At 35.7% G+C, this 27,192-nt stretch overlaps 1 protein-coding gene across 3 annotated transcripts in view; it reads right to left on the bottom strand.

Moving 5' to 3' along the window:
- The window catches only part of BRINP3 (BMP/retinoic acid inducible neural specific 3), a 486,602-nt gene that overhangs the window by 74,181 nt on the left and 385,229 nt on the right, over window positions 1-27,192 (bottom strand). For all 3 annotated transcript variants that reach the window (XM_027564433.1, XM_027564432.1, XM_027564431.1), the window contains exon 7: window positions 15,389-15,611. In XM_027564433.1, the coding sequence (XP_027420234.1) occupies window positions 15,389-15,611 (223 nt within the window). The remainder of the gene's footprint in view (window positions 1-15,388; window positions 15,612-27,192) is intronic.

The raw sequence follows: 27,192 nt of genomic DNA, 5'->3' as shown, positions 1-27,192 counted from the left end.
CACACACACACACACACATACATGTGAGAAATGTATGGTAAAAATTAATGATGGGCTTCCCTGGTGGCTCAAATGGTAAAGCGTTTTCCTGCAATGTGGGAGACCTGGGTTCAGTCCCTGGGTCAGGAAGATCCCCTGGAGAAGGAAATGGCAACCCACTCCAGTACTGTTGCCTGGAAAATTCCACAGACTGAGGAGCCTGGTAGGCTACAGTCCATGGGGTCTCAAAGAGTCGGACACAACTGAGCGACTTCATTTCACTTCAATGATGAAAGGAGGTAATGAAGGCTGTTTTCTGGGGGGAGGGGTCCTCAGCATGAAGATTATAAAATACACTAAGTTTAAGGGTGGCAAACTGCTTCCAAAATGTGTTACCAAATTAATGGGAAAGACTTTAAGACAAATATTAATTTATTGATGCAATGACAAGTGATGGTTTTGACACAACCTATTTCATCTACACACATTGAAGCCTCCAATATTATTCATATAAAAATCTTTTCATATAATATGGGTAAACTTTGAGTGTTATTCCTCTCTTATGCATATACTATTATTATTATTATTTTACAGACTAAGACATTTGAAAATTGCATTCTATTCTAAGTTAGTCATATCATGCCTACATTAAGATATTAACCTCTCTACATGTTAACAGGGGAATAATCAGCATGGAAATTTCATGGATAACATCATTCTGATTTTAAAAATGGGCTTCTTATTTGACATAATAAAACTATCACAGCATTCCAATAGTGGATGATGTTCAGGTTCCTATTTATTTTGGCAAGTAAACATACATCCATTTCTCACATAAAGTAAGTAAAATTGTGAGAAATGATTCAAGTAGAAATGAGGTTGATTTTCAACCTTGAGTTAAATATGTGTAAAAACTGAATGTGCATCTCTTCTAAGAATTTTATTGTCAATAAAACTATAAGATTTGGGGAAACACTAGTGTCTTTAAATCTATATAGATCCTCACATTGTGGTCAATACATGGTTAATAACTGATAGTTAATATGATGTCAACAAATAATCAATTTATTTCCTGTGTTCCATAACATATTTTCTCTGAGATATAATTTCATGTACCGATTAATCATCACAGAAAGGTGTGCATTTAATGCAACCCTTCATCTCATGCAAAATATTGAGGTAAAAATCATAGAGTTCAAGTATATTTAAAAAATGTATTTTGGTAAACAAATTAGCATTTAACTTGAAGTACCATATCAAGTAATTCCTTCATAGAGATGAGGTAGTGTAGTCTCCAAGTCTTTCTGAGAAAGCAATTAAAGCAATTATTTGTCAGGAATTAGTACCTAGCACTCAGAAATCGTCTAAGAAGTTGAGAAAATAAAGATTTTCTAAAATCATTTCAGCTCAAGGTAATTGTCAAATATTGTATGGTGACTGAAGTGATTGCATTTTAGCTGAAAACAGTTCTAGAAGCTGCAATATTGAATTAAAAATTGTGCTATGTTGTTTTCCAAGTGTTTACTTTGAGACAGTAATGGGCATTTTAAGACACAAAAATGTTCTCTCCGTAAAATCCTTGTTTAAACAAATCCATCTTTTTTCTAATTGTAGGACATTGTAAAACATTTGCCATCCATATATACAAAGTAGACTTTCGAGCAAAGTTTATAGTAATTCAAATTCCAAATTTTCTTGACTATGGCTGTTTTTAAAAAAGTATGTGTTATGTATTAATTTTAGAAAATAAACATTAATATCTCACAAAATGCAACTTTTTAGTGGAATGTAATGAAGGAACATCAACTGCTTAGTGAGGAGAAAAATGAAGGCTTCTGAAAGCAGAACTTCCAAGTACCCTCTGCGGCATGAGCCTGTGGGCAATGTCAAATAAAGAACTGGTTCTGATTGTTTAAACAAAGTGGTTCTCACTTCAAATAGTGCTGGAGAGAAGCATCTTAATCTTGCACACTGTGGAGTTTGCCTCCAAGATGCTATGAATAGGACTTTTATTTCCAGAAAGTTCACTTAAGTGTTAAGATAGTTCTCTGGAGCTGTTGATGATATTCTCAAATCTGACCATTTAAGCCACAAACCCCATTGAGTTCCGGGGGGAAAGGAACTTGAGGGTGACATGCAATCTTTCTTGGAAGACTGTTTAAATGCCATGATATGGAGTAGGAGGTATTGAAATGACATCAGGACAGTTAACCACATGAAAACAAAGGAACAAACCTCTCTTATTTGAAATATGTGTTATACTCATGATTATTCCTCTTGGCTCTTAGCTTCCTTTTCCTCTGCTCAGAGAATAAGCCAATTTAAAAGAAGGATAAGACAATACTATAAGGTTTTCACTTAAAACATATAATAAACTTATGACCACTGTTTGCACACACATCCAAATAAACATATACACACGAGCCCACAGAATTTCCAAAAGGAGCAGAGCCTTTTGATTCTGTTAATCTTATCAGAAGTGAAGTGAAGTGAAGTCGCTCAGTCATGTCCAACTCTTTGCGACCCCATAGACTGTAGCCTACCCGGCTCCTCCATCCATGGTATTTTCCAGGCAAGAGTACTGGAGTGCATTGCCATGAAGCAAATATCTAAAAAGAGAGCCTCTGTGTTTTAAATTTTGATCACTTTTCTGTATAGATTGTGAGTTGTAGACAGCATTCTCTAGGCAAAATTCCATGGTGACTAGTTCTCTGATTGTTCCATATGACCTTTATCCATGAGGAAAAAATAATACTAAGAAGGGAAAACAACAGAATAATCCCACAGATTTTTATTGTTTTAATATTATTTTGCACTCTGTCTAAAATTAAAGACTTCTATGACTACCATATGAGGACTTCCCTGGTGGATCAGATGGTAAAGATTTCGCCAGAAATGCAGGAGAGACGGGTTCAATTCCTGGGTCAGGAAGATCCCCTGGGGAAGAGAAAGGCTACCCACTCCAGTATTCTTGCCTGGAGAATTCCATGGACAGAGCAGTTTGGCAGGCTACAGTCCATAGAGTTGCAAAGAATTGGACATAACTGAGTGATTAAGCACACGGACACATGACTAGCATATAATTGATATTTTGTCAGTGAGTATGAATTTGCCTTAAAAGATTTGTTTTCATTTAACATCTATCAAAATCTAATAAACTGAAAGATCATGAAATCAGTGCTGCAACTGAAGGTCAAAGTAGAAACTTTATAGATAAAGATAAGGACATTTTAGAGCTGGGAAAACTAAAACACAGGCTACCCCAAAAGTGAGGTGAAGGAAAGAGCATGAGAGAAAAAATAAATTTGCCTACTTTGAATTTGTTTGGAAGTGGCCTTTACCCAGGAGAGTGGGCACACCATTTTTTTTTTTTAATCCCCTCCTTGAAGATTCATCTTGCTGGCTTCCTTGAATCAGAATCCAGTCAAGTATGAGCTACACTATACAAGAAACAATGAGCTTCTTACAACATTTATACCATTATCCTATGACAAACTTTATTTTGACTATGAAACACATTTTGCATAAAATTCACTACCATATTAGTATTGACATGTACATAAAAATGATATTTCTATTTACAAATAAATATTTATTTAAGTGTATTTCATGTACTGGGCACTTTATAATTCCTCCATTTTTCACATTTCTCAATAACACATTGAAGATGTCAAAATACAGAACTCTATATATAAAAATTTACAGATTCGCTGTTACCTAGCAATGCCTATGAGTCATCATGGAATGGTTGAAACACAAAAAAATAATTTAAAAATTACTTTTTAATATAGAAATGCAAAGAAAATTAATATCCTGACTTTTCCATACAGTTTCATATGAAATTGCTCTCAGCAAATTCCCTTACATTAATATATAAAGCCATTCTTAATTAAATCACAAATTCTGCAATATTAAAGGATTCTGGAGGCCATACAGTAAGGCCCTTTTAATAGTTGGGATACAAGTTTGGATGCAGTAACATAAGCCAAATAAGATTGGCTTCAATAAACTTCAGTTTCATTTTCTCTCAAATACGAGTAGAAACATAAACAATCAAGGACTGCAAAGCTAACTTCAAAGAGATTAGATATAACTAATATTAGTATGTTTTCTCATGTCATAGTTTTTAGTTCTAACCATCACATCTGCATTTTAGTTAGGGAGAAGATGAAACATATATTCTTCTTTCTTTAAGGATCCAGTTCAGTAGCTTCATGAGTTTCTTCCACTTACATCCATTTGTTATCCATCCAACATTCAAGGGAGGCTAAGGGGGTGGTACAGCATGTACTTTGCCAAAACAAAGGGTTGCATTTGAAAAGAAAGAGAAATAAAGGAAGAAGGGATGTAACCTCTCTGTTGTTCAGTTTCTAAGTCGTGTCCAACTATCTGAGATCCCCATGGACTGTAGCATACCAGGCTTCCCTGTCCTTCACTATCTCCTGGAGTTTGTTCAAACATCCATTGAGTTGGTGATGCCATCCAACTATCTCATCCTCTGCCACCCCTTTCTCTCCTGCCCTCAATCTTTCCCAGCATCAGGGTCTTTACCAATGAGTCTGCTCTTCGCAGCAGGTAGCCAAAATACTGGAGCTTCAGCTTTAGCATCAGTCCTTCCAATGAATATTCAGGATTAATTTCCTTAAGGATTGACTGGTTTGATCTCCTTTCAGTCCAAGAGACTCTTCAGAGTCTTCCCCAGCACCACAATTCAAAAGCACCAATTCTTTCTTGATCAGCCTTCTTTATGCTCCAATTCTCATATCCACACATGTCTACTAGAAAACCCATAGCCTGGACTATATGGACCTTTGATGTCAAAGTGATGTCTCTGCTTTTTAATATGTGGTCTAGGTTTGCCATAACTATTCTTCCTATGGAGCAAGATTGCTTTCTAAGGAGCAATCATCTTTCTATTTGATGGTTGAAGCTACTTCCACAGTGATTTTGAAGCCCAAGAAAATAAAATCTGTCTTGGTTTCCACTTTTTCCCCATCTATTTGCCATAGAGTGATGAGACTGGATGCCACGATCTTTGTTTTTTGAATGTTGGGTTTTAAGCTAGCTTTTTCACTCTCTCTCCCTTTTCTCCCTCATCTAGAGGCTCTTTAATCCCTTTTCACTTTCTGCCCTTGGAGTGGTACCATTTGCGTATCTGCAGTTGTTGATATTTCTCCCAGAAATTTCAATTTCAGCTTGTAAATGTGAACCTCTATGACAACCCCACAATTTATCTTCTCGGTCTATTAGGTCCTCATGAAATCATATACAAGCCCTTGTCCTTTGAAGTAGAAGGTTTTTACTTTACTCTTCCAGGCCTCCCTTGAGTCCCTGAAGGCTGGTTCAAGAGTTAATAATTAGGAATATGAAGATGTAGAAATAAAGAATAGCTGCTGGGCTGGGAAACTGGGAAACATTTAAGCTATAAGTCCTGCCTATAGCAGTATCACTGTACTCTTAGTTCCCTGGAAAACATAGATAAAGGCTTGACACACATTCCTAAGTTGTTTTTTTACAGGAAGCAGACCCTTCACCAGATGAAAACTGCTGACTGAAAAACAGATCTTAGACTGGTTGAAATCAGAAGGCTGATGACATGTGAAAGTTCACCTTGATGCCAACCAGTTAGAGAATTGTCCACGAGCTGATCACGTACCCTGAAGCCTCCTCCCTCACATTGTGTTTAAAACTCCTTCCTTGAAAGCCACTAGGAAGTTCAGGTCTTTTGAACATGAGCTGCCTGTTCTCCTACCACATGTTGAATTTTGGTGCAGTAGCTAAGACTAATATCCACAATTATTCAAAAAGGCACTGCAATTCTTATTTCTCCAATAAATCTGTGCGAAGCTATAAAACTACAGTTTGCAACAGATTGCATGCAGAAACAGCAGTGGGGATTCAATTATCTTCTCTTAAGCCAAATATTAAAGAAATGTGCAAAAATCATTAAAGTTTAAATGTTATATATGTTATTAATAATATGTAATAAGCTTGCTTAATGTTCTTTAAATTGTATTAATAAATGCATATTTTAAAATCTGTTTTAATTTTACTATGGTAAATATAGATTTCAATTTATATATACATTTATATGTAGATTTATAGCTTCCATAACAAAAAAGCTTTTCAGATTTCTCAGTAATTGTTATGCATTTGAAAGAGTCTTGAGACCAAACAGGTGGTAACTTCCAGTCAAGATCATCAGAGAATTTCAGCAAGAAGATTTATCACTAAAATAACAGAAAACAACTAAACTTACTGTGCAGAGTGACTCATAGAATGATGCTTAAGGCCATTAAAATGGGCCAGTTGAAATAAACCCCTCCCTAAATTTTTGTTTTTTTTGGTAAGGGAATAATATCTATGCCTCTATAATTCTTCTTGCCCAAGTTGGCAGTAGCCTACTTAAAGCAGGTTTAATTTATTTTTTCTAGGAATAAATAATGTAATACCACATAGGATATATCCAAATTTATATCTGTTTTTAAAGAAACAAAAATCATTGATTGCTGATTATATACTTATTAATAGAAGATATGAACTATAAACCCTGATCACTTTTTTGAATATTGAGAAACTAACATATCCTGATAATGACTTAAAATTCTTTTCATTTCTGTATTTCTATTGTTTATAAATTAGGAAATTAATATTCTTCACAGATTTTCATTTTTTTCATGAGCCAAACAAAATGTGATTTTTTCCAATATTTAACAGCTAAATTTACTTTACATCATTGCTTTTAATATTATGTATTTATGGTTCTTTATTAGTTGCTATAAAGTACCACTGAGACTTGACAAGTACCATTAAGAGTATGTCAAGGCTGTATATTATCACCTTGCTTATTTAGCTTATATACAGAGTACATCATGCAAAATGCTGAGCTGGATGAAGCACAAACTGGAATCAGTATTGCCAGGAGAAATATCAATAACCTCAGATACACAGATGACACCAGCTGTATGGCAGAAAGCAAAGAAGAACTAAATAGCCTCTTGATGAAAGTGAAAGAGGGGAGTGAAAAAGCTGGCTTAAAACTCACCATTTAAAAACCTAAGATCATGAAATACAGTCCCATGACTTCAATGGCAAAAAGATAGGCAAACAGTGGCAACAGTGGCTGACTTTATTTTTTGGGACTCCAAAATCACTGCAGATGGTGACTGCAGCCATCAAATTAAAAGACACTTGCTCCTTGGAAGAAAAGCTATAACCAACCTAGACAGCATGTTAAAAAGCAGAGACATTACTTTGCTGACAGAGGTCAGTCTAGTCAAAGCTATGATTTTCCCAGTAGTCATGTATGGATGTGAGAGTTGGACTATAAAGAAAGCGGAGCATGGAAGAATTAATGCTTTTGAACTGTGGTTTTAGAGAAGACTCTTGAGAGTTCCTTGGACTGCAAGGAGATCCAACCAGTCAATCCTAAAGGAAATCAGTCCTGAGTATTCATTGGAAGGACTGAAGCTGAAGCTGAAGCTCCAATACTCTGGTCACCTGATGCAAAGAACTGACTCATTGGACAAGCCACTGAAGGCAGGAGGAAAAGGGGACAACAGAGGATGAGATGGTTGGATGGCATCAGCAACACAATGGACATGAATTTGAGCAAGCTCTGGGAGGTGGTGATGGACAGGGAAGCCTGGCATGTTGCCTTCTATGGGGTTACAAAGAGTCAGATATGACTGAGTAACTGAACTGAACTGAAGACTTGGCAATAACTTGTGTTTTTCCTTGTCCTCTTTCCCAGGCCAGTAGTCTCCCAAATTGCCTTTTTCAACATTATGTAATAATTCTGCCTTGGATGATTATCTATATGCTCTAGTAATACAAAGACTTTGATAAAATTAACTATCAAAACAAAGAAAAAACAAACATATTTACTGCCCTAGACATTGAGAGGCCTCCTTTATCTCAAGAGAGTTTTATGCCATGTTGATGATATTTATTACCACAGGCAAATCACATGTTCATACTTCATTTTTGCTGTTTCCAGGATATATTGAAAATGGATCCAGATTTTATTTGATTTCTATATATTCTAGATTGATATCTGTTTATATCTATTAGATTTAAGAAGTGAAAGAAACCAACTCCAATGAACAAATATTATAAGACAAAATTATTGGAAGCACAGTCAGAGGCAGTATCTCTTATATGTATTAAAATGCATTAAAAATAAAATGCATTATTATAAAAATAAAATAAAAATGCATTAAAAAAGCAAGTTTATCTAAGGTGAAGAGGCACTATTTTTCAGGAAAATATCAATGAGAAATTGTAAACTGGGATTCCAAGAGCAGTAAACCAAATTAAAAAAAAAAGTTTATAGAAAGATTTCAGTAAATAGGGGGCATATTGAAGAGAATGGGGGTCAACAAAGAGAGAAAATGTCGGATATTCGGAGGTGGAAAAAAGAAAATAGGCTAAAAAAGGATGAAAAAGAACTCAGGGGAAAATATGATTGAAAAGGATTTTTATACATCATTACTGTATGCCAGATGTTGAGAAACAGTATTCACAAAGATTTCTCCCCACGAAAGTGTTAAATATCTATTTTCCTTGCATGAATTATACAGTGGTAACTGCTTGCTTATAATGAGGGACACAAAGCGTCATGTTTTGAGTTTGAGAAGGAAAAGTTGAATAACAAAACTTCAAGAAGAGAAGTACACTAGAGAGTCAAATGAACACAGGAGTTTAAAGGACACCTGAATTCTCTATCTCCTATTGGGTTCACATGCCAGCTTCATTGTCATACACCATGGACAGTATCCTTACACAAAAGAAACGGCTGGCTAGTCTCCTCACCCTCACATCTCATAGTGTTAACTGACAGAGACAAAATCAGTCTGATACAATATAAATGCTATGTCTTGCTTAAATTTACATGTTGGAATCCTAACCCCTGAAGATGATGCTATTGGGAAGTGGAGCCTTTGAGAGGTGCTTAGGTCATGAGGATGGAGCCCACGTGAATGAGATGAATGCTCTCCACTAGAACCCCACCATGATGGCCCCTAGATCCTAGACTTCAGTCTCCAAAACTACAAACAGTTGTTTGTGAGTCATCCAGTTTGCGGTATTTTTTGTTTATAGCAGCCTAAACAGACAAAGGCACTGTCTCAGCTCCATTTGAAAGAATGGGGGAGAGCATTCACCTGCTTAATGGAGAAACAAAACAGAACATGATACGCATATTATAACAGGCAATCCAATTTATGTAGAGTGGGAAACATTTTACATAAAGTAATAATTCATTGCTGTGTGCGTTCAGAGGTTGAACTAAAGTATTAACAAAAACATCACAGAGCACTCATCAAATATGTATTGAGCACTTGTTGTCTGGGAATGTGAGAGCTGTCTCTAGAAACTCCAGCCGAAAACTAAGCATTCAGATTTCTTGAAATTCTGCCTGTATCTTATCTTTTCAGCATTCCACTGGGCAGGGTAATTCTTCCCAAATACATTAAAATTTCCACAGTTCATTTCAGCATTACCAGATTCCCTTTATCCTCCCGTACCCACAGATACTGTTCAGTTTTTCAGCTTCATTTTCCTCAAGTGTTCACGTTGTTTGTTCTTCCTCTTAGTTCATAATCATGTCATTTTGAATTGGACTAGAATTGGAGATCATGAGGAGAAGGAAGAGAAAACTGGGAAAGCTGGCTGACTCCACGAAATTATACAAATCTGCATTTGGAGATGAGTTTGAAATGGCACTTCAGTTAAGATCAGTTTGATGTGTAAGATTTTAGATTATTGCTATGGAAGTTACATTAGTTAAAATGCATATGTATATAAGTATATATTATATATTAAGGTATATATATAATGTATGAATCTATATATAATGTATATATTTGCATTTAATTCATGGGCATAATATATAATATATAGTGAATGCACATATATTAATATGATTGTGTAAGAGTTATTATTAGTGAAATATTCAGTATTAACTCACAAATACCTGGATTCAAGATTCAGTGTTATTCTGTTTTCCATATGATGGATACTAAAGTAATAACTTTCTTTCCTTAACATAACATGAACTATATTTATAAACTTTTCAATGATATACAAGTTAAATACTTTTAATACACTTGATAGCATTTTTAAAGACAGAGAATACATATTAATATTATATTAGAGTCCATGTTGGCAAAACTTTACTGTAGGAGCCAGGTAGCAAATACTGTAGGGTTTCAGGAGCATGCAGTGGTCAATAACTGCCAGTAGGGTATGAAAGTGGGCACAGACAGTATATAAACATGTGGGCATGGCTTTTTTATTGATGCATATTTTAATATAAATTCATACCATCCTCATCCATCAAAAATACTATTCTCCTTTTGATTTTTTTTTCAACAGGCTGATACAAAAATTGGTGAGGGATAGATTTGACCTATATGCCAATTTCTGACTGCTGTCATAGAGAATACATAGGAGGTACATGACACAGCTCTCAGACAAAGAATGACACAGACGTCAAGTCATCCTTTGCTATGATGTTAGAGAAGTGATTTCATCCTATATCACTTTCCAATGTTAATGAAGAAGAGATAACTTTGCAAAAATGTTTTAGTAAAATTTTTGAGGCTAGCTGCAGTATGCATGCACTGGCTCAGGATATCCAGCTGCACATCAACTCCATGAGCCATGACAGTACATTGATAGCTTGAAATTGACCATGGTGGAAATATTTCTAACACAAAAATCAGTAAATGTGAATAAATTAGGTTTTCTACCCCTAGAGATGTGGTTGTTAAGCCTTTACCAAGAGACTTTTAAATGTAATATTTCCATAGACCCTTGGCTACTCTGTGAATAAGACATGACAGCACAAAATAGTGTAGTTGAGATGCTTTCTAGAAATATTACATGAATACTTTTCAATAATTGCTGCAGCTAATGTTCTTTAATGAAATGAATATAGCATTTTTACTTATCTCAAAAATTTTTGAATAGCAACAAAAGTTGACTAACTCAAAGAAACCACATGATCACAGGCTTTGGAATTCACTTCAGTGAGAAAAAGCATTTTACTGTCATGGGAATTCATGAGAGGGATAGTAGTAACAAAGCAGAGCTGCCACCTAGATAAAGGTCCACACTTTACCAGAAAGAAAGAATTACACGCTATATTATAGAGAAAAAAAAAATCAACTGCCCCACCATTATACAGGAAGAATTAAGAAATAATGTTCACTATCTATCTGTCTAAGAAATAATGTTAGTGAGATATATTTTGCAGGTCTCATTTTTCTTTGCTTCTACTTCTTTTTCCAGATTTTAGAATATCAGATATTGACAGCTAGTTCTGAGAGTTGGACAAGTTCAAGAGGAAAACTGAAAAAAATTCCATAATGAAAGGACAAAAAACAAAAATACCTGCTAGAAGTGAATCACTGGTTACTTATTCACTTTCTCTTTCAAAGATTTCTGAAAATACACCCCACAAATTTCCAATCTCTTTTCCACTGAATTCTGCTAACAAACTCTACTACATGCTGTTGCTGCTGCTGCTAAGTCGCTTCAGTCGTGTCTGATTCTGTGCAACCCCATAGACGGCAGCCCATTAGGCTCCTGTCCCCGGGTTTCTCCAGGCAAGAACACTGGAGTGGGTTGCCATTTCTTTCTCCAATGCATGAAAGTGAAAGGGAAGTCGCTCAGTCGTGTCCGACTCTTAGCGACCCTATGGACTACAGCCTACCAGGCTCCTCCATCCATGGGATTTTCCAGGCAAGAGTACACGAGTGGGGTGCCATTGCTTCTCCCTAGTACATATATATATGTGTGTGTGTGTGTGTGTGTGTGTGTGTGTGTGTGTGTGTATAGTTTCCCTATCAGTCCTGGGTGTTCTTTGGAAGGAATGACGCTAAAGCTGAAACTCCAGTACTTTGGCCACCTCATGCGAAGAGTTGACTCATTGGAAAAGACCCTGATGCTGGGAGGGATTGGGGGCAGGAGGAGAAGGGGATGACAGAGGATGAGATGTTTGGATGGCATCACCGAATCGATGGACGTGAGTCTGGGTGAACTCTGGGAGTGGGTTATGGACAGGGAGGCCTGGAGTGCTGCAATTCATGGGGTTGCAGAGTCAGACACGACTGAGCGACTGAACTGAACTGAACTGAATGTAATTTTAGTACATGAAAATCTATTAAGATGGGAAAAGTAAAAACAAAGCAAAATCTCACATTACTGTTAAAAGAAATATGGTGATGAAGAAAAAAAAAATCCAAATTCAGTAAAAATCTAGCAAGTGGTCTGTATTTTTTTTTTTAACTGTGTGGGATGACAATAGAAAACATAGAAATTAAGCTAAATTGAAAAAAAAACAAGTCAAGAAAAAGCCTGAACTATCTTTGATTTATTTAGTTAAGAAGTTTTGGACAACAAATATTTAGTTCTATAGCTTTTTGAATTTGTTTCAAGTAATGCATCTTTCTATTATACTGCCTATTTATTTATTCTGCACACACGTAACTTGAATTCTTGCATATTTTTATTAGAAATATTGTACTGTAATGACACTTATGAATGTTTAATTTTTATTTATTTTTACTAGAAATTAACGTGTCTCTTTTGACATATTTTACTCCACTACTTGTTTCCTTTTCAGGTCCATTTTCCACTTATCCCTTAAACATATTTCCTATGATATTACATTCAGATCTTATGATTTCATGTGCACTGATGTTTGCCATCTTAAGTTTCTCAAATCTCCCCTGAGCTTCATATATATATATCTATATATATGTGCATATATATATTATACATATATAGATATATATATAATCTCCAGTTGTTCTTGATTAAAAGAACACTTAAGGTCAACAAGTTATATTATAAGCAAACTCATCAGTTGCTTCAATCTCATTCTCTCGTATTTCCTCTTATGTTTGAAGATGAGATCATCTATTTCAGTGGTTTACAAACTCTAGCTCACACAGGGAGAATAAGGTTCATTGCAATTAAATAAGTATCTTTTTCAAGCTGTAATTCTCTGTTAGGGAATATTTACTTTAAGTTTGAAGACAGATATATAAAAAATATCTTATGCATGAAATAAATAAGAAAACTTACAGGAAGTATAAAAGAACAAATCTTAATGGTAGTGCTTAGAGAGTAATTTACAGCAGTGAATGCTTATGTTAAAAAAGTGAAAGCTATGAAGTCAGTAACCCACATTTTCTTTCTATTAAGCTAGAAAAAGAAAATTAGAGCATTCACATAAAGCAAATAGAAAAAAAGAAATAATAGCAATCACAGTGGAAAATCAAATAAAAACAGAAAAATAATAGAGAATATAAAGGAAACTAAAAGTTAGTGTTTGAAAAGAAAGAAAATTGACAAACTGACCAGACAGACAGACAGACAGACCAGGAAAGGAGATGGACAAAAAAATGAAAAGATATCCCAGATATTGGAAGGAGATATTTTTATACCAAAAAGTTTCTAAAGGAACGGGGCATCCAAATATATAAATTACTCATACAACTCAATAATGCAAATTAAAAAAAAAAAAAAAAACTAAGAGGGAAGAAAATTCACATAGATATTTCCCCATAGAAGGTACAAAACGGACTATAAGCACATGCAAAGATGTTTAGCATCATTAGTCATGATGGGGAAATGTAAATTAAAACCACAAAAGGACATAACTTCACAACTGCTAGGATGACTATAATCAAATCTCAGATACTAAAGAGTGTTGGTGATGATGTGGAGTAATTGGAGCTGTCACTCATAGTAGGTGGAAATAATAAACAGTAGAGCCATTTTGGAAAACAGTTTGCCAGATCCTCAAAATGTTAAATATAGGATTATCTTCTGAATAGTCAATTCTGTCAATCCTAAAGGAAAGCAACCCCAACAAACCATTTGGAAAGACATGCTGAAGCTGAAGCTCCAAATTTTGGCAACCTGATACAAAAAGCTGACTCACTGGAAAAGACCCTCAGAAAGATGCTGGGAAAGAGTGAAGGCAAAAGGAGAAGAGGGTGGTAGAGGATGAGATGGTTAGATAGCATCACCGACTCAATGGACATGAATTTGAGCAAACTCTGGGAGATAGCAGAGGACAGATGAGTGGCAGGCTACAGTCCATAGGGTTCCAAATAATTGGACATGACTTAGTGACTGAACAACAACAACATATCCAAGAAAATTGAAACATATGTCCAGATTAAAAAAAAATAAAGCACACGTGAATGTTCACAGCAGCATCATTTATACTTGACAAAAAGTGGCAACAACCCCAAGTCCATCAAAGGATTAATTGATAGGTAAAATAAAATGTGATATACTACTGATGCATGCCACAAATGGGTAAACCAGAAAGCACTATGCTACATGAAAGAAGTCAGTCACAAAAGACCACATGTTGTACAAAATGTCAAGAATAATCAAATCTATGGAGACAATTAGCAGATTAGACAAATCTGGAGAGACAAATAGCTGAGGGATGGGCATGGGAATATGCGGAGTATGGGCAAGGGAGTATGGGGCTAAAAATGGATCCAATGAAAATGTTCTCAACTTAGATTGCATACATGTTGAATATGCTAAAATCCAATGATTGTAAAGAATGCAAATGATTTATTTTGAAATTGAATTTTAAAATGTATAAACTTTATTTTTTTTTCAGTGAAAAAAATTTGTAATTATAGATTTCTTAATAATTTAATAATCGAGTCAAAGTTCAAGTATTTTATATTGGTGATACTGATACAAATACATTTTTTACTGAATTTTTTTCCTAAATTTTTCCTTAGCTTTTCCTTTTATTCATTTTCAACCTGCTCGTACTAAGTAAATACAACTTTTTACTGCCCTGACTGATCAATACATATTAAACTACCAAATCTAAAACCCAGGCTTCCCCAAGTCAGTTCAGACACAAATATTCGAAGAGTCTGTCAGCATTCATATAAATTGTTTGAAACTTTCATAGCAATTGTCATACATTCATGTAGAATGAGATTTATGGTTTTAAGAACGTGTAAAATAAATAAAATGTAGATGCTTTTATTTAAAAGTTACGTCTTGAGAAATATCACTTTTTATTCCTGCTTACTTCCTATGCTTACAATGTAACTGGGTTTTGTGTTTTTATGTTCACTGTCACACAATTATCAGATGATTACCCTGTACAACAAGTTAGAATAATATCTTGATTCTAATGATAAAAAAAAATTAAATAAAAATTAGTCTATGTGTTCCCATTATAGCATTACTTTGGAAAATAACTGCAATTAATCATTTTGAGACTTAAGACAATATGTTTTCAAATCATCTCTAAAAATATGAATAACACTGTATTATGCATATTACTGCACCTACATTCAGAAAATCAGTGAGCTGTCCTCAGTTGTCTACATTAGTGCACTTATCTTACCTTTGTCTTGGCAGGCTGATGAGGGGTTGTTTATGACACCTCTTGCTAAGGCTAAAGAGCTTGTGTACAATTTTCTGCGCCTTTAGGAAAAGTTGCTTCATGCTGTTCTCCAGTTGTTCATAGCGGCGCTGAAAATTAGAATCCATTGTCCACAAATGCATTATGGTAGATGTGTTGAGGAAATAGTTCATGGGTAGCCTTTTCATAAAGAACTTGAATTCATCTGAAAAAAATGCCAAAATTCAATACTTTAATAATAAAATAATCAGTTTTCTTCTTCTCCAAAGTATATTTAGTATGTTAATGCTGAAACAAATACAAACTATTATTCTCTGTGGGGCAAATTAATAGCAAGAAGGTAATTGTTTATGATTTAGGATTATTTTCTCTTTTGTTCCTCATAAGATAGAACAAGAACATTCATAGAAAAAGGTAATTAAAATAAGTGTTCTAAAGCAAATATTTGGGGGAAAAGTTTAACTTGAACTTAATTTTTCCATGTTCTCCTTTTGATGATAAGTGAATTTGATGGTGCTGAATTTTTTTTCCCAAAGTTAATAGTCATTAATCTAGCTTTTCTTTCTGGCAACAGCATTAATCATGTTTCAAGTATTGTTTATTAAATAAATATTTTCAGAAATTATCCTTAAATCAGTATAGGAGAATACACAGATTTTCATTAATAAATGTTTGCAGTGGTTAAAGATATCTGGCAAGTGATACAAACCCTATTTTAATCACTATTCTACCCACAAAAAATTTACACAGCGTGCATTAAACCTCAGTCTGTTTGTGCCTTGATTTCCTTGTTTGTAAATGAGATAGAAAATTTTTTATTACAAAAATAGCATTTTACTTTAAATTTTTATGAAGTTGCAAATACATTGTTTTAGTTAGTTGTAAATATCCAATTCAAAAATAGTTATTTTCAAATACCAGTTATAGGTGTTAGTGTTTACTTGAATTTGGACAAAGTATGTTCATACTGATTCCTTGGTAGAGACTGTCTCTATTGAGTGTTTCAAAACCCCCAAGTTATCACTAATATTTAAAAAATATGCCATTCACATGGGAAAAGATAAACTACATTAATATACATATATATATGGCAATTAATTTATATATATTTTACAAACCAGGGCTATTTCAATAATCAAATCCAAACTATTTCATCAGTGATGGAAAAGGCAACTTGTAGACAATTAACAGAAAATTATATTCATGAATGTTGAGTTGATATTTTTTCTAGAGCAAATAAATACAGAGTTCTGGCATGTTTTGGATGTTAAATGCATCCAGAAGAACAAGGAAACAAAAGGAAAACCAGGACTTTTTATAGTAAAATTCATCAGGAAAGAGTTTTGAGGATATATCCATTTGATATGCTTCAAATCATTTTTTTAAGTAAGCAGAGTATAAATAAGAGATGCATTTTAAAATTCCAATTTCACAGTCCTCTACATTTTGTTTGGTCCCATATGTCTCCTTTGACAAATTCTCTCCTTTGAATAAAAGAGTTGGGGCATGGAAATTGGAAAGCATTCCCTGGATTATTCACAGAGCAGATGCCACTACTTTGCAAACTAATCATTCATTTTATTTCATTGTCATCTTTTACTTGAACATTTCTGATAAGCTTTTATTGTTTCATGGGTTTGCATATTTTAATTATTTTCATTGTTTGTTATAGTAGTATCATAAAAGTTTCTAAATCAGTACATTTTATTCAAGTTAAAGAATCTATTAATTTATTTATTTTACCAAAGTGGATGTAACAGTACATGCCAGCTGAAAACTGGCACTATGTAATTTTTAAAAAAGGGTTTTAACATGACATTTGAATAATTACTTCATTATGAAGTCATTAAGAGTCACCATTGATAGTCCCCAAAACAGTTATCGGACACCTGTTGTGCACAAAACATACAGCTATTTCAATCTCTGAGTGGGAATATGAATAAACATTTCATCTTATTTTTTTAAAATGACAAAGACATGTAATATTTTAAAATGTTAAAATAGCATCTTATCTGAAATTCATTCTACTTAGAAGTCAATAGAATGTCCAGAAATATTCCTCTGGATATTTATTCAGTTAATAAAAATTATGTTTATATATTATGAAAATGAAATTTGAATGATACATTAGAATTATTATATAAACCTCCAGATTTACATAACTACAAAGAGAAAATACAATGATTAGTGGACACCAGATTACAGTTAACCCTATAATAATGTCCAAACTCATGTAGAAAATAAAGTGCTCTTGCTTTTAAAATGGCAACTAAACAATGACTGTGGTGGTTTAGTTGCTAAGTCATGTCAGACTCTTGCAACTCCATGGACTGTAGCCCGCCAGGCCCCTCTGTCCATGGGATTGTCTAGGCAAGAATACTGGAGTGGGTTACCATTTCCTTCTTCAGGGGATCTTCCCAACCAAGGAACTGAAGCCAGGTCTCCTGCATTGCGGACATTTACCGATTGAGAATTTACCAACTGAGCTATGAGGGAAGTACAAACAATGACTAACCATACTTTTTTGGGGAAATAAATGTGTAAAAGAAAAAAAAAATTAATGTCACATAAAAATATCCTAGGAGAAATTAATTCAGTATCTGGGTTATTGGAGAGAGATTAATCTGGAAACCCCTGTTTGCAAGATATGTACCAAATGAGTACTTTTGCTCAGCATAGTTTTGAGGATTATGAGAAACAAAACAACAGCAATATCAGTGGTAATAAACATCCTGTATGTAAGTCAGTCAGTCTTCTTCACAAAACTAATTCACATGAAGTAAAAAATAATACAAAAGCAGATGCATGATATTAATGAATTCTGTGGAGCCAAAGAGAATTAGCGCAGGTGACGTCTTTCCAATAAATTATAGAAGACTAGCTAGGCACCATGTAGACTCTCAAGATTACTACTGCTCTTCCAATAAAAATGAAATTTTTTCTAAAATAGCCGAACAAGGTTTGTTGCTGTTGTTTTTTTCCTCTCCTCTAAAACAAATTCTAGTTAACACTTGATATCTAGTTAGTTAACTTTGAAATGAATTCACTGTCTCTCTCTTAACACGAGTTCTCGCTTTGGCAGGAACTCAACTGCAGGGCTTTAAATATTAACTCAGTCCCCTCAATAGTCTTTCATGTAAATTTTATTGGCACAGTTATGTATGTTGAATGCAGATGATTTTTAGTTTTGTAACTCTAATGTCAGCAAAAAACTTTTATTTTTGCTACTGCATTTACATATTGATCTTATGTATTTATATGTGTATGGACTTTATTCTCATGCTTCACAGTTGAATTAAATAAGAGTGGAGAACGGAACATTTTTGGATATTAAAGGACCAGACATAATATGTAGATCCTGATTTGTGCTTCTGTCTTCATTGATGAACATGCAAAGCATTGACCAGTGTATTGATTATACATTTTCACATATTCAGAACCTCTGCTCAGAACAGCTTTGGACTATATTTTCAAGAGTGTTCTAAAGCACTCTAAATTTTCTAAAGCTTTGGGAGCACATAATTTACTTCCTCAAAAGTGTAGAAAAGCAATCAGATTATTATTATTATTATTCAGAGATGATTCTTGAGTTGTAAAACCACCAACATATCTAAAACAGAAGCTGCTTCCATTAGCAAGTAGGACTATGGCTGGGCAGGATTCAAGGAGGAAATTTGTGCTTTTATGATTTTTATATTTCATATGAATGTGTTATTCTACTAAAATGTCAATAAATATTGTTAGCCAGTAAAAATCATAGCCAAGAAATACTACTAAGTTGTCAGTTCAATATGTATATATCTTATATTTCAGACATTTATATAAAATGCTATTATTTAAAGACTTGTTAACATAAATTTAAAGTCTACTGGCTCACATTCTGGTTTTTGTTTTCTGTATCAATTACTATATTGGTACAAAGTACCTTTTCAGTAGAAATGACAATGCAGTATGGATAATAATTTTAAGTATTATGAAAGCATAGCAATAGTCTTTACTAACAAAATATTGTATAATGTATAGCAAAATAAAGAACATGGACACAGAACAGCCTTAAATGAAAGGATGTAATAAGCAAAAAAGATGTGTATCATATATACATGAAGAATCCATGAAAACATTTGTTTTTAACCAGAACTCATCTGTTCATTTCTCATGAGAAAAATAACTTCTTATTTTGAGATACTAATGGTCTAGTTCTTCATACATGTATCTCTTGTTTATGTTTGTAAACAAAGACGTTTTAAAATAATACATGTTAATAATATATTCTATTAACACAAAATTTTCTGTGATAAGTTAATCAAACAAATATTAATTCCTTATACTGAATGCAGTACCTTATCTATAAATGAACACATGTGAAATCTAGTCTGCTATTTTAAGACTGGGTTTTTATTAGTTTGTTTAGTATACAGTAGGTTTTTACCTATGCTAAGTACTACCTCCAAAGTTGAAAAATAAGCATCAAACTCTATCACTGAACTTCAAAGTTACTGCTCACTCAGAGCCACTTCTAATAAAGTTGTTTCTTGAGAATCACAGTTTCCTAGAAGATAGTATGGATTCATCTGTCTTCCTCTGATTTTCAAAGGGAAATATCTACCTAGGAAAAAATTTAATTGCAATCCTTGACACTACAGATATGCAAGATTTAAAGAGGTAAGATATAAAACTAAGAAATAGATGGCAGTGTGAGTAGGAAGAAGGGCTGATGGGAACAAAGTTGAGACAGAAAATTTAGGTAGTGTCCTGAATGCCAGAAAGTTACTAATGACTGAAATGGAAATCTGACCCTTGAGGGAGTACAATGAAGAGGCAAACTTTGACTCACCCCATAATCCTGATTAGAACTGCTTGTTTTTTAACTTTTATAAAGTTTTCTTTTTCTCCAAACATTTCCAAGGGACTATTTGAATCATTTGTATCAGTTTAACATTTTCTCAACTTCTACAGTAAATCACTGATAGGACTTTGGGTGACCACATATCAATGCAAGTCTATTCAAATCTTTCTATTAACCGTGGGTATAGAGTTTATACTGAAATTGACAAAATACTAGAATGCTGCATAAAATAAATGGCAAGCCTGTTCAATAGCCTGTGAACTAGCCAATTTTATGAGGCCATAAAATGAGGGGTTCATGCAGGCATAAATCAGAAATAGAACCTAATTCCTTAGTAGCTGGCCTAGAAATGTTGTGCTTTTCCTGATCATTTTCTTTTTCTCTGAAAGATACTTTTATTTATGTTAAAATATTTTAATACAGCAAGACAATTAATCTGTCCTTCATCAAATTGCTCTGTTTATAAACCCCCTTCAAATGTCTGAAAATTTACCCAGAGCTTATCTCTACAATTATAACTATAGTTATCTCTATAGTTATAGTTTATCTCTATAACAAACTATAACTATAGAACACTCAAGACTCAGGTCTTCACATTCCCAGCACCCTTGCAGCTACAAGATATAGCTGCATCATCTAAGAAATATAGGAATCAAGTGAACACGAGCAGAGTTTGGATCTAAGATATAGGATGCATCATCTAAGATATAGGAATCAAGTGAACACGAGCAGAGTTTGGATCTTACGCTGTTGAAGCGATAACAGAGGATGCCTAGAGCAATTCTCAGGGAGATAGTGATTGCAGCAGTAATGGTAGTGTTTGCTGCTATTGGATGATCAGCCACTCAAGATGGTTGTCCTCCTGCTCTCTGTCTGTCCTCTGCTTGACCACCGCCTGCTTCACCTATACTATGCTCATATGATTGACCTTCCCATGTATTGGCCCCAGGCTTCAACTAGTGACTATTCTAGTTTTAGATCAGAACTTCAACTATGCTTATCAAAAGGGCAGTAAGGGGCATGCCCCTCTGCTGGTTTCCTTGGCAACCGATAACCCAACTTGACATCAATTCCCTATAACTGGTAGCCAACCCCTGCCCATGGGAGCAAAGAAGGCCATCCTGTGCTACCCCATTGTCCACTACACATGGTGAGGTATTGCTCTAGGGTCTTGCTTCAGATGTGTAAGCTCTACCCATTCATTAAACAATTAATGCTTCTGTAACTGACTCCAGGCTCTCTCTTCAGTCTTGAAGGTGGGCAAGTGCAGGACTTAAAGGCCTGTGGGGTGCAGCCCTATAGAGATCTAGGGTTCCATGCATTCAGCAGTGGTGATCTCACTAAATAAGTCTTATGCAAGATTTTTTTTTTTTTAATTTGTCTCAACCAGTAGTATGAGTATGATTCTCTAGCTTTCTTGAAGATTCTATATGCTAACCAATATCCTTTAATTGATTCCTTATCAGATTGGGTTATCTAGAGACTGATTTTCTTACCTTCATCCAAAGAAAAAAAAATTCTGGGCTACTAGAGGTACTGGTGTCATAAGTGGTTTGGAAGAGTCTCCATGGATAATAGGAGACTCTTTCTGGATTTGTTGGGGAAAAAGACTTTTTAAATAAGTGCAGTATTCAGGGTGGAAGTTTGACAATAGAAGTACCACCTGTGTTCATCTAGAATGAAGAGCTTGTTGAGGGCACATTTGGGACTATGTGCCTATATAGAACTGAATGAGGAACATAAAAATTTCAAAGACCGAGACTGACTTGGTTACTACAAATAGAGATGGCTTGCTTAAAGAGCTCAAAATCCTACTTTTTTTTTTTTTTTCTCAAAGCACAGAATGCTGGAAAGGACTAAAAGAGATCTTTTATCTCTTGCAGCTGTAGGGCTTCAAAACAAATTTTGATCCCAAGACTGAATTTAAATTCCTGCCAGATCTGTTAAAGTTGGAAAGAACATTAGAAGGGGTGGGAACCTGGGAACTGGAAGGTAGATTGGGGGAGGACTGGGATGAACTCAGAGTAATCCAGAACACTAATGCTCACTTTCTTTGTCCCCAAGAAACAGCATCTTCTCTCCTGCCTGATGGACTAGATTATCTTGCTTCGAGTCATTGTGATGATTTTAATCAAAGAAATGACCGTCATTAGGAAGCAAATTTCATCACATCCCACTTCCATCATCTATCATGTCCCAAGGGAGTTTATTGAAAATATTATGACTTTCCAGTTGTTATCAAGAATTTGCTGATTTTCTACTGGAGAAAGAACATTAAATGCATTGATAAAAGGAATGCATGCATATCTGATGAATATTATATTCTGTAGGATGGGGACATCTGTTAGTGGGAAAATCTGTGTGAAATCGGATGGTGGGCTCTGGTTTCAATTAGGACACAATTAACCCTCTGTGACTGAGGCCTAGAAACAGAGATTACACCTCAGAGGCAAAGTGGACATTGGTATTGTCATAGATGTTAAGTCCAAGGTGCTATTCAAAAAAGTCTACCTGGAGGAATTTTAGAGTTCACTAATCAGGTCATGGTTCCTTGGGATTTAAATGTGGAATCAGTGCTTTGAGGTCCTCTTTTTAATTTGTATTATTGAAAGAAAAAAAAATCTGCAAAAGAGGCCTGACTTGAGTTTTCCTGAGAGAGGAATGGTATCTGGAGTTCTGAATGATTTCAAGACTCAGAACTCTTAAACACTACTTAATAGATCACATGTTTTTTTTGCATTATGAATTAACCCCTTGGGCTCCTAATGCCACATGAAACAGAGAGGGGCCTTATAGAAAGTAAACAGTAAATTGGGTTTTCTATGAAGCCTCCTCAAATCAGGTCCAATGGGATCCTAACCCAGACCATGTTTATTTTCTGGTCTCTGAGTTGGACTGTGAAGAAGGCTGAGCGCCAAAGAATTGATGCTTTTGAACTGTGGTGTTGGAGAAGACTCTTGAGAGTCCCTTGGACTGCAAGGAGATCCAACCAGTCTATTCTGAAGATCAGCCCTGGGATTTCTTTGGAAGGAATGATGCTAAAGCTGAAACTCCAGTACTTTGGCCACCTCATGCGAAGAGTTGACTCATGGGAAAAGACTCTGATGCTGGGAGGGATTGGGGGCAGGAGGAGAAGGGGACGACAGAGGATGAGATGGCTGGATGGCATCACTGACTCGATGGACGTGAGTCTCAGTGAACTCCAGGAGTTGGTGATAGACATGGAGGCCTGGCCTGCTGTGATTCATGGGGTCACAAAGAGTCGGACACGACTGAGCGACTGAACTGAACTGAACTGACTAAAGAATTAGAATAGAAAAGCTTTGTCTCACTAACCTATCAGGTAAAACCTATAAATGTAAGATGGATAAAAGGAAGCTTCCTTCTCCTAGGAAAAGACTAAATTCAGGTGATACTGCTTTTTTTTTTTTTTAATGCTTGACATGGTTGCAGGACTTGGAGATCTGTTCAACACTGAACATTTTGAAAATAGTAATCGCATTACATCTCTAATTAACTCACATATTGGCGATCTCTCAATCACAGAGTAACTCTAATTAAAGCTGCCATTCCAGATATGGTAGCTTACTGGTGACTGGACTCCTAGCACTAGGGAGAAAGTTTCTTCTACGGTACAAACTCTCTTATCTATCATTATGAAAAGGGAAGCCTGGAAGCAGTTTTCGTTCCTATGTCAGCTATGAGAATGAAGCATCTCCATCATATTCAAGGGTCAAATTTTTTCTCAGCCTCTGTTTGCCAAGTGTATTCAAAGGAATGCAGACCATTGCATCCTGTTATGGGACATATTTTGTTAATGACATCATACTAAAAAATACGTGCAAAATACAAGTAACAGGTATCCTGTCTGCTGGCCAATATTTTAGCTTATCAAGCCTCTGATGTGCGAGTGAAATTTCTGAGAGTCCAGAGCACATTTGGGTAGCTTCTCCAAAGCAAACAGCAAGCAACTGCTCTCCTCCAGCTCCCTTTAATAACAAAACTCTACAGATCTTTGAAGAAGCAGCAAATGAATTATCTCGTAGCATCACTGATAACTATGACTGCAATGATCTCTCTTGGGATGTCAAAGGTGCACATTGCAGATGTGTGTTCTCCTTATACACTCAAAAGATGGCACTTATTATGTGATTTTGTTACCGTTCCTGGCACAGCCTCAGAGCCAGGCTCTCCAGTTCTGCTGATTCTGTCAGCTACCCAATCCGCTCTCTGCACATAAATTCCTTTTCTGCTACAGTCAGATTCTGTTCTTGCAAGAATGCTGACTGATACAGTTAATGGGGCCCTTAAATATAATTAGAAGATGGAGTTCAACAAGAGTATAACAAATATTTTTTGAGTGTCTAATGTGTGACAATCGCTGTGCTAGTTAAGAGCTAAAATTACATTAATAATCATTTTTGTAACTGTAGTAGTAATTTCTTCACAGGTTTAGTAAATTACATGGGATAATAATGAAAATAAAATACCTTTTACATAATTAGTGATAAATAAATGCTAGCTATTATTTTTCTTTTTATAATTTATTCCATGTTTCTATGTGTGCCGGGCTGAGCAGTTAAAGTGAATTTTCTCATTTAATCTTTCCAGCAACCCTATTGCTGGGTACTGGGTAACCAGTACTGGGTATTTCTGGAGATGAGTACTATTATACTCAGCATTTCACTGAGGAGGACAAAAGACTTAGCAAGATTCAATCAACTGTTCAAAGTGACACAGTTATTAATTAGAACCCAGAACAAAAGACGTCTGTTTGAAAAAAGTGTGCTCCTATCTTTATAAGCATAAACTCTTTTGAGAGTTGACAGAAAAACAAAATTATTCCTTCTTTTTAAAGACTGCTTTTCTTTAGTAGATTTTTCACAAATATTGCTATATCCAATCTCATGATAACACTGCAATAAGATGGGCAGGTTTTATTGAGATGTGATGTGAAACAATTTTGAATTAAAGGATCATTCAGTTCAGTTTAGTTCAGTGGCTTGGTCACGTCTGATTCTTGTGAACCCGTGAATCACAGCATGCCAGGCCTCCCAGTCCATCACCAACTCCTGGAGTTCACTCAAACTCATGTTCATTGAGTCAGTGATGCCATCCAGCCATCTCATCCTCTGTTGTCCCCTTCTCCGCCTGCCCCCAATCCCTCCCAGCATCAGAGTCTTTTCCAATGAGTCAACACTTCGCATGAGGTGGTCGAAGTATTGGAGTTTCAGCTTCATCATCAGTCCTTCCAATCAACACCCAGGATTGATCGCCGTTAGGATGGACTGGTTGGATCTCCTTGCAGTCCAAGGGACTCTCAAGAGTCTTCTCCAACACTACAGTTCAAAAGCATCAATTCTTCAGCACTCAGCTTTCTTCCCAGTCCAACTCTCACATCCATACATGACCACTGGAAAAACTATAGCCTTGACTAGACAGACCTTTGTTGGCAAAGTAATATCTCTGCTTTTGAATATGCTATCTAGGTTGGTCATAACTTTTCTTCCAAGGAGTAAGTGTCTTTTAATTTCATGGCTGCAATCACCATCTGCAGTGATTTTGGAGCCTCCCAAAAATAAAGTCTGACACTGTTTCCACTATTTCCCCATGTATTTCCCATGAAGTGACGGGACCAGGTGCCATGATACTTAGTTTTCTGAATGATGAGCTTTAAGCCAACTTTTTCACTCTCCTCTTTCACTTTCATCAAGAGGCTTTTCGGTTCCTCTTCACTTTCTGCCATAAGGGTGCTGTCATCTGCATATCTGACGTTATTGGTATTTCTCCTGGAAATCTTGATTCCAGATTGTGCTTCTTCCAGCCCAGCCTTTCTCGTGATGTACTCTGCTGCTGTTGCTGCTGCTAAGTTGCTTCAGTCGTATCCGACTCTGTGCGACCCCACAGACCGCAGCCCACCAGGCTCCCCGTCCCTGGGATTCTTCAGGCAAGAACACTGGAGTGGATTGCCATTTCCTTCTCCAATGCATGAAAGTGAAAATTGAAAGTGAAGTCGCTCAGTCGTGTCCGACTCCTAGCGACCCCATGGACTGCAGCCTACCAGGCCCCTCCGTCCATGGGATTTTCCAGGCAAGAGTACTGGAATGGGTTGCCATTGCCTTCTCCAGCGATGTACCCTGCATATAAGTTCAATAAGCAGGGTGACAATATTCAGCCTTGATGAACTCCTTTTCCTATTTGGAACCAGTCTGTTGTTCCATGTCCAGTTCTAACTGTTGCTTCCTGACCTGCATATAGGTTTCTCAGGAGTCAGGACAGGTGGTCTGGGTATGCCTATCTCTTTCAGAAATTTCCACAGTTGATTGTGATCCACACAGTCAAAGGCTTTGGCATAGTCGATAAAGCAGAAATAGATGTTTTTCTGGAACTCTCTTGCTTTTTCCATGATCCAGTGGATGCTGGCAATTTGATCTCTGGCTCCTCTGCCTTTTCTAAAACCAGCTTGAACATCTGGAAGTTCATAGTTCACGTACTGCTGAAGCCTGGCTTGGAGAATTTTGAGCATTACTTGACTAGTGTGTGAGATGAGTGCAATTGTGCGGAAGTTTGAGCATTCTTTGGCATTGCCTTTCTTTGGGATTGGAATGAAAACTGACCTTTTCCAGTCCTGTGGCCACTGCTGAGTTTTCCAAATTTGCTGGCATATTGAGTGCAGCACTTTCACAGCATCATCTTTCAGGATTTGGAATAGCTCAACTGGAATTCCATCACCTCCTCTAGTTTTGTTTATAGTGATGCTTCCTAAGGTCCAGTTGACTTCACATTCCAGGATGTCCGGCTCTAGGTGAGTGATCACACCATCGTGATTATCTTGGTTGTGAAGCTCTTTTTTATACAGTTCTTCTGTGTGTTCTTGCCACCTCTTCTTAATATCTTCTGCTTCTGTTAGGTCCATACCATTTCTGTCCTTTATCGAGCC

The sequence above is a fragment of the Bos indicus x Bos taurus genome, chromosome 16 (genome assembly GCF_003369695.1).
Source record: "Bos indicus x Bos taurus breed Angus x Brahman F1 hybrid chromosome 16, Bos_hybrid_MaternalHap_v2.0, whole genome shotgun sequence".
Taxonomy (NCBI): Eukaryota; Metazoa; Chordata; class Mammalia; order Artiodactyla; family Bovidae; genus Bos; species Bos indicus x Bos taurus.
The sequence above is the reverse complement of the archived record's forward strand: the minus strand, read 5'-3'. Positions and strand labels throughout refer to the sequence as shown.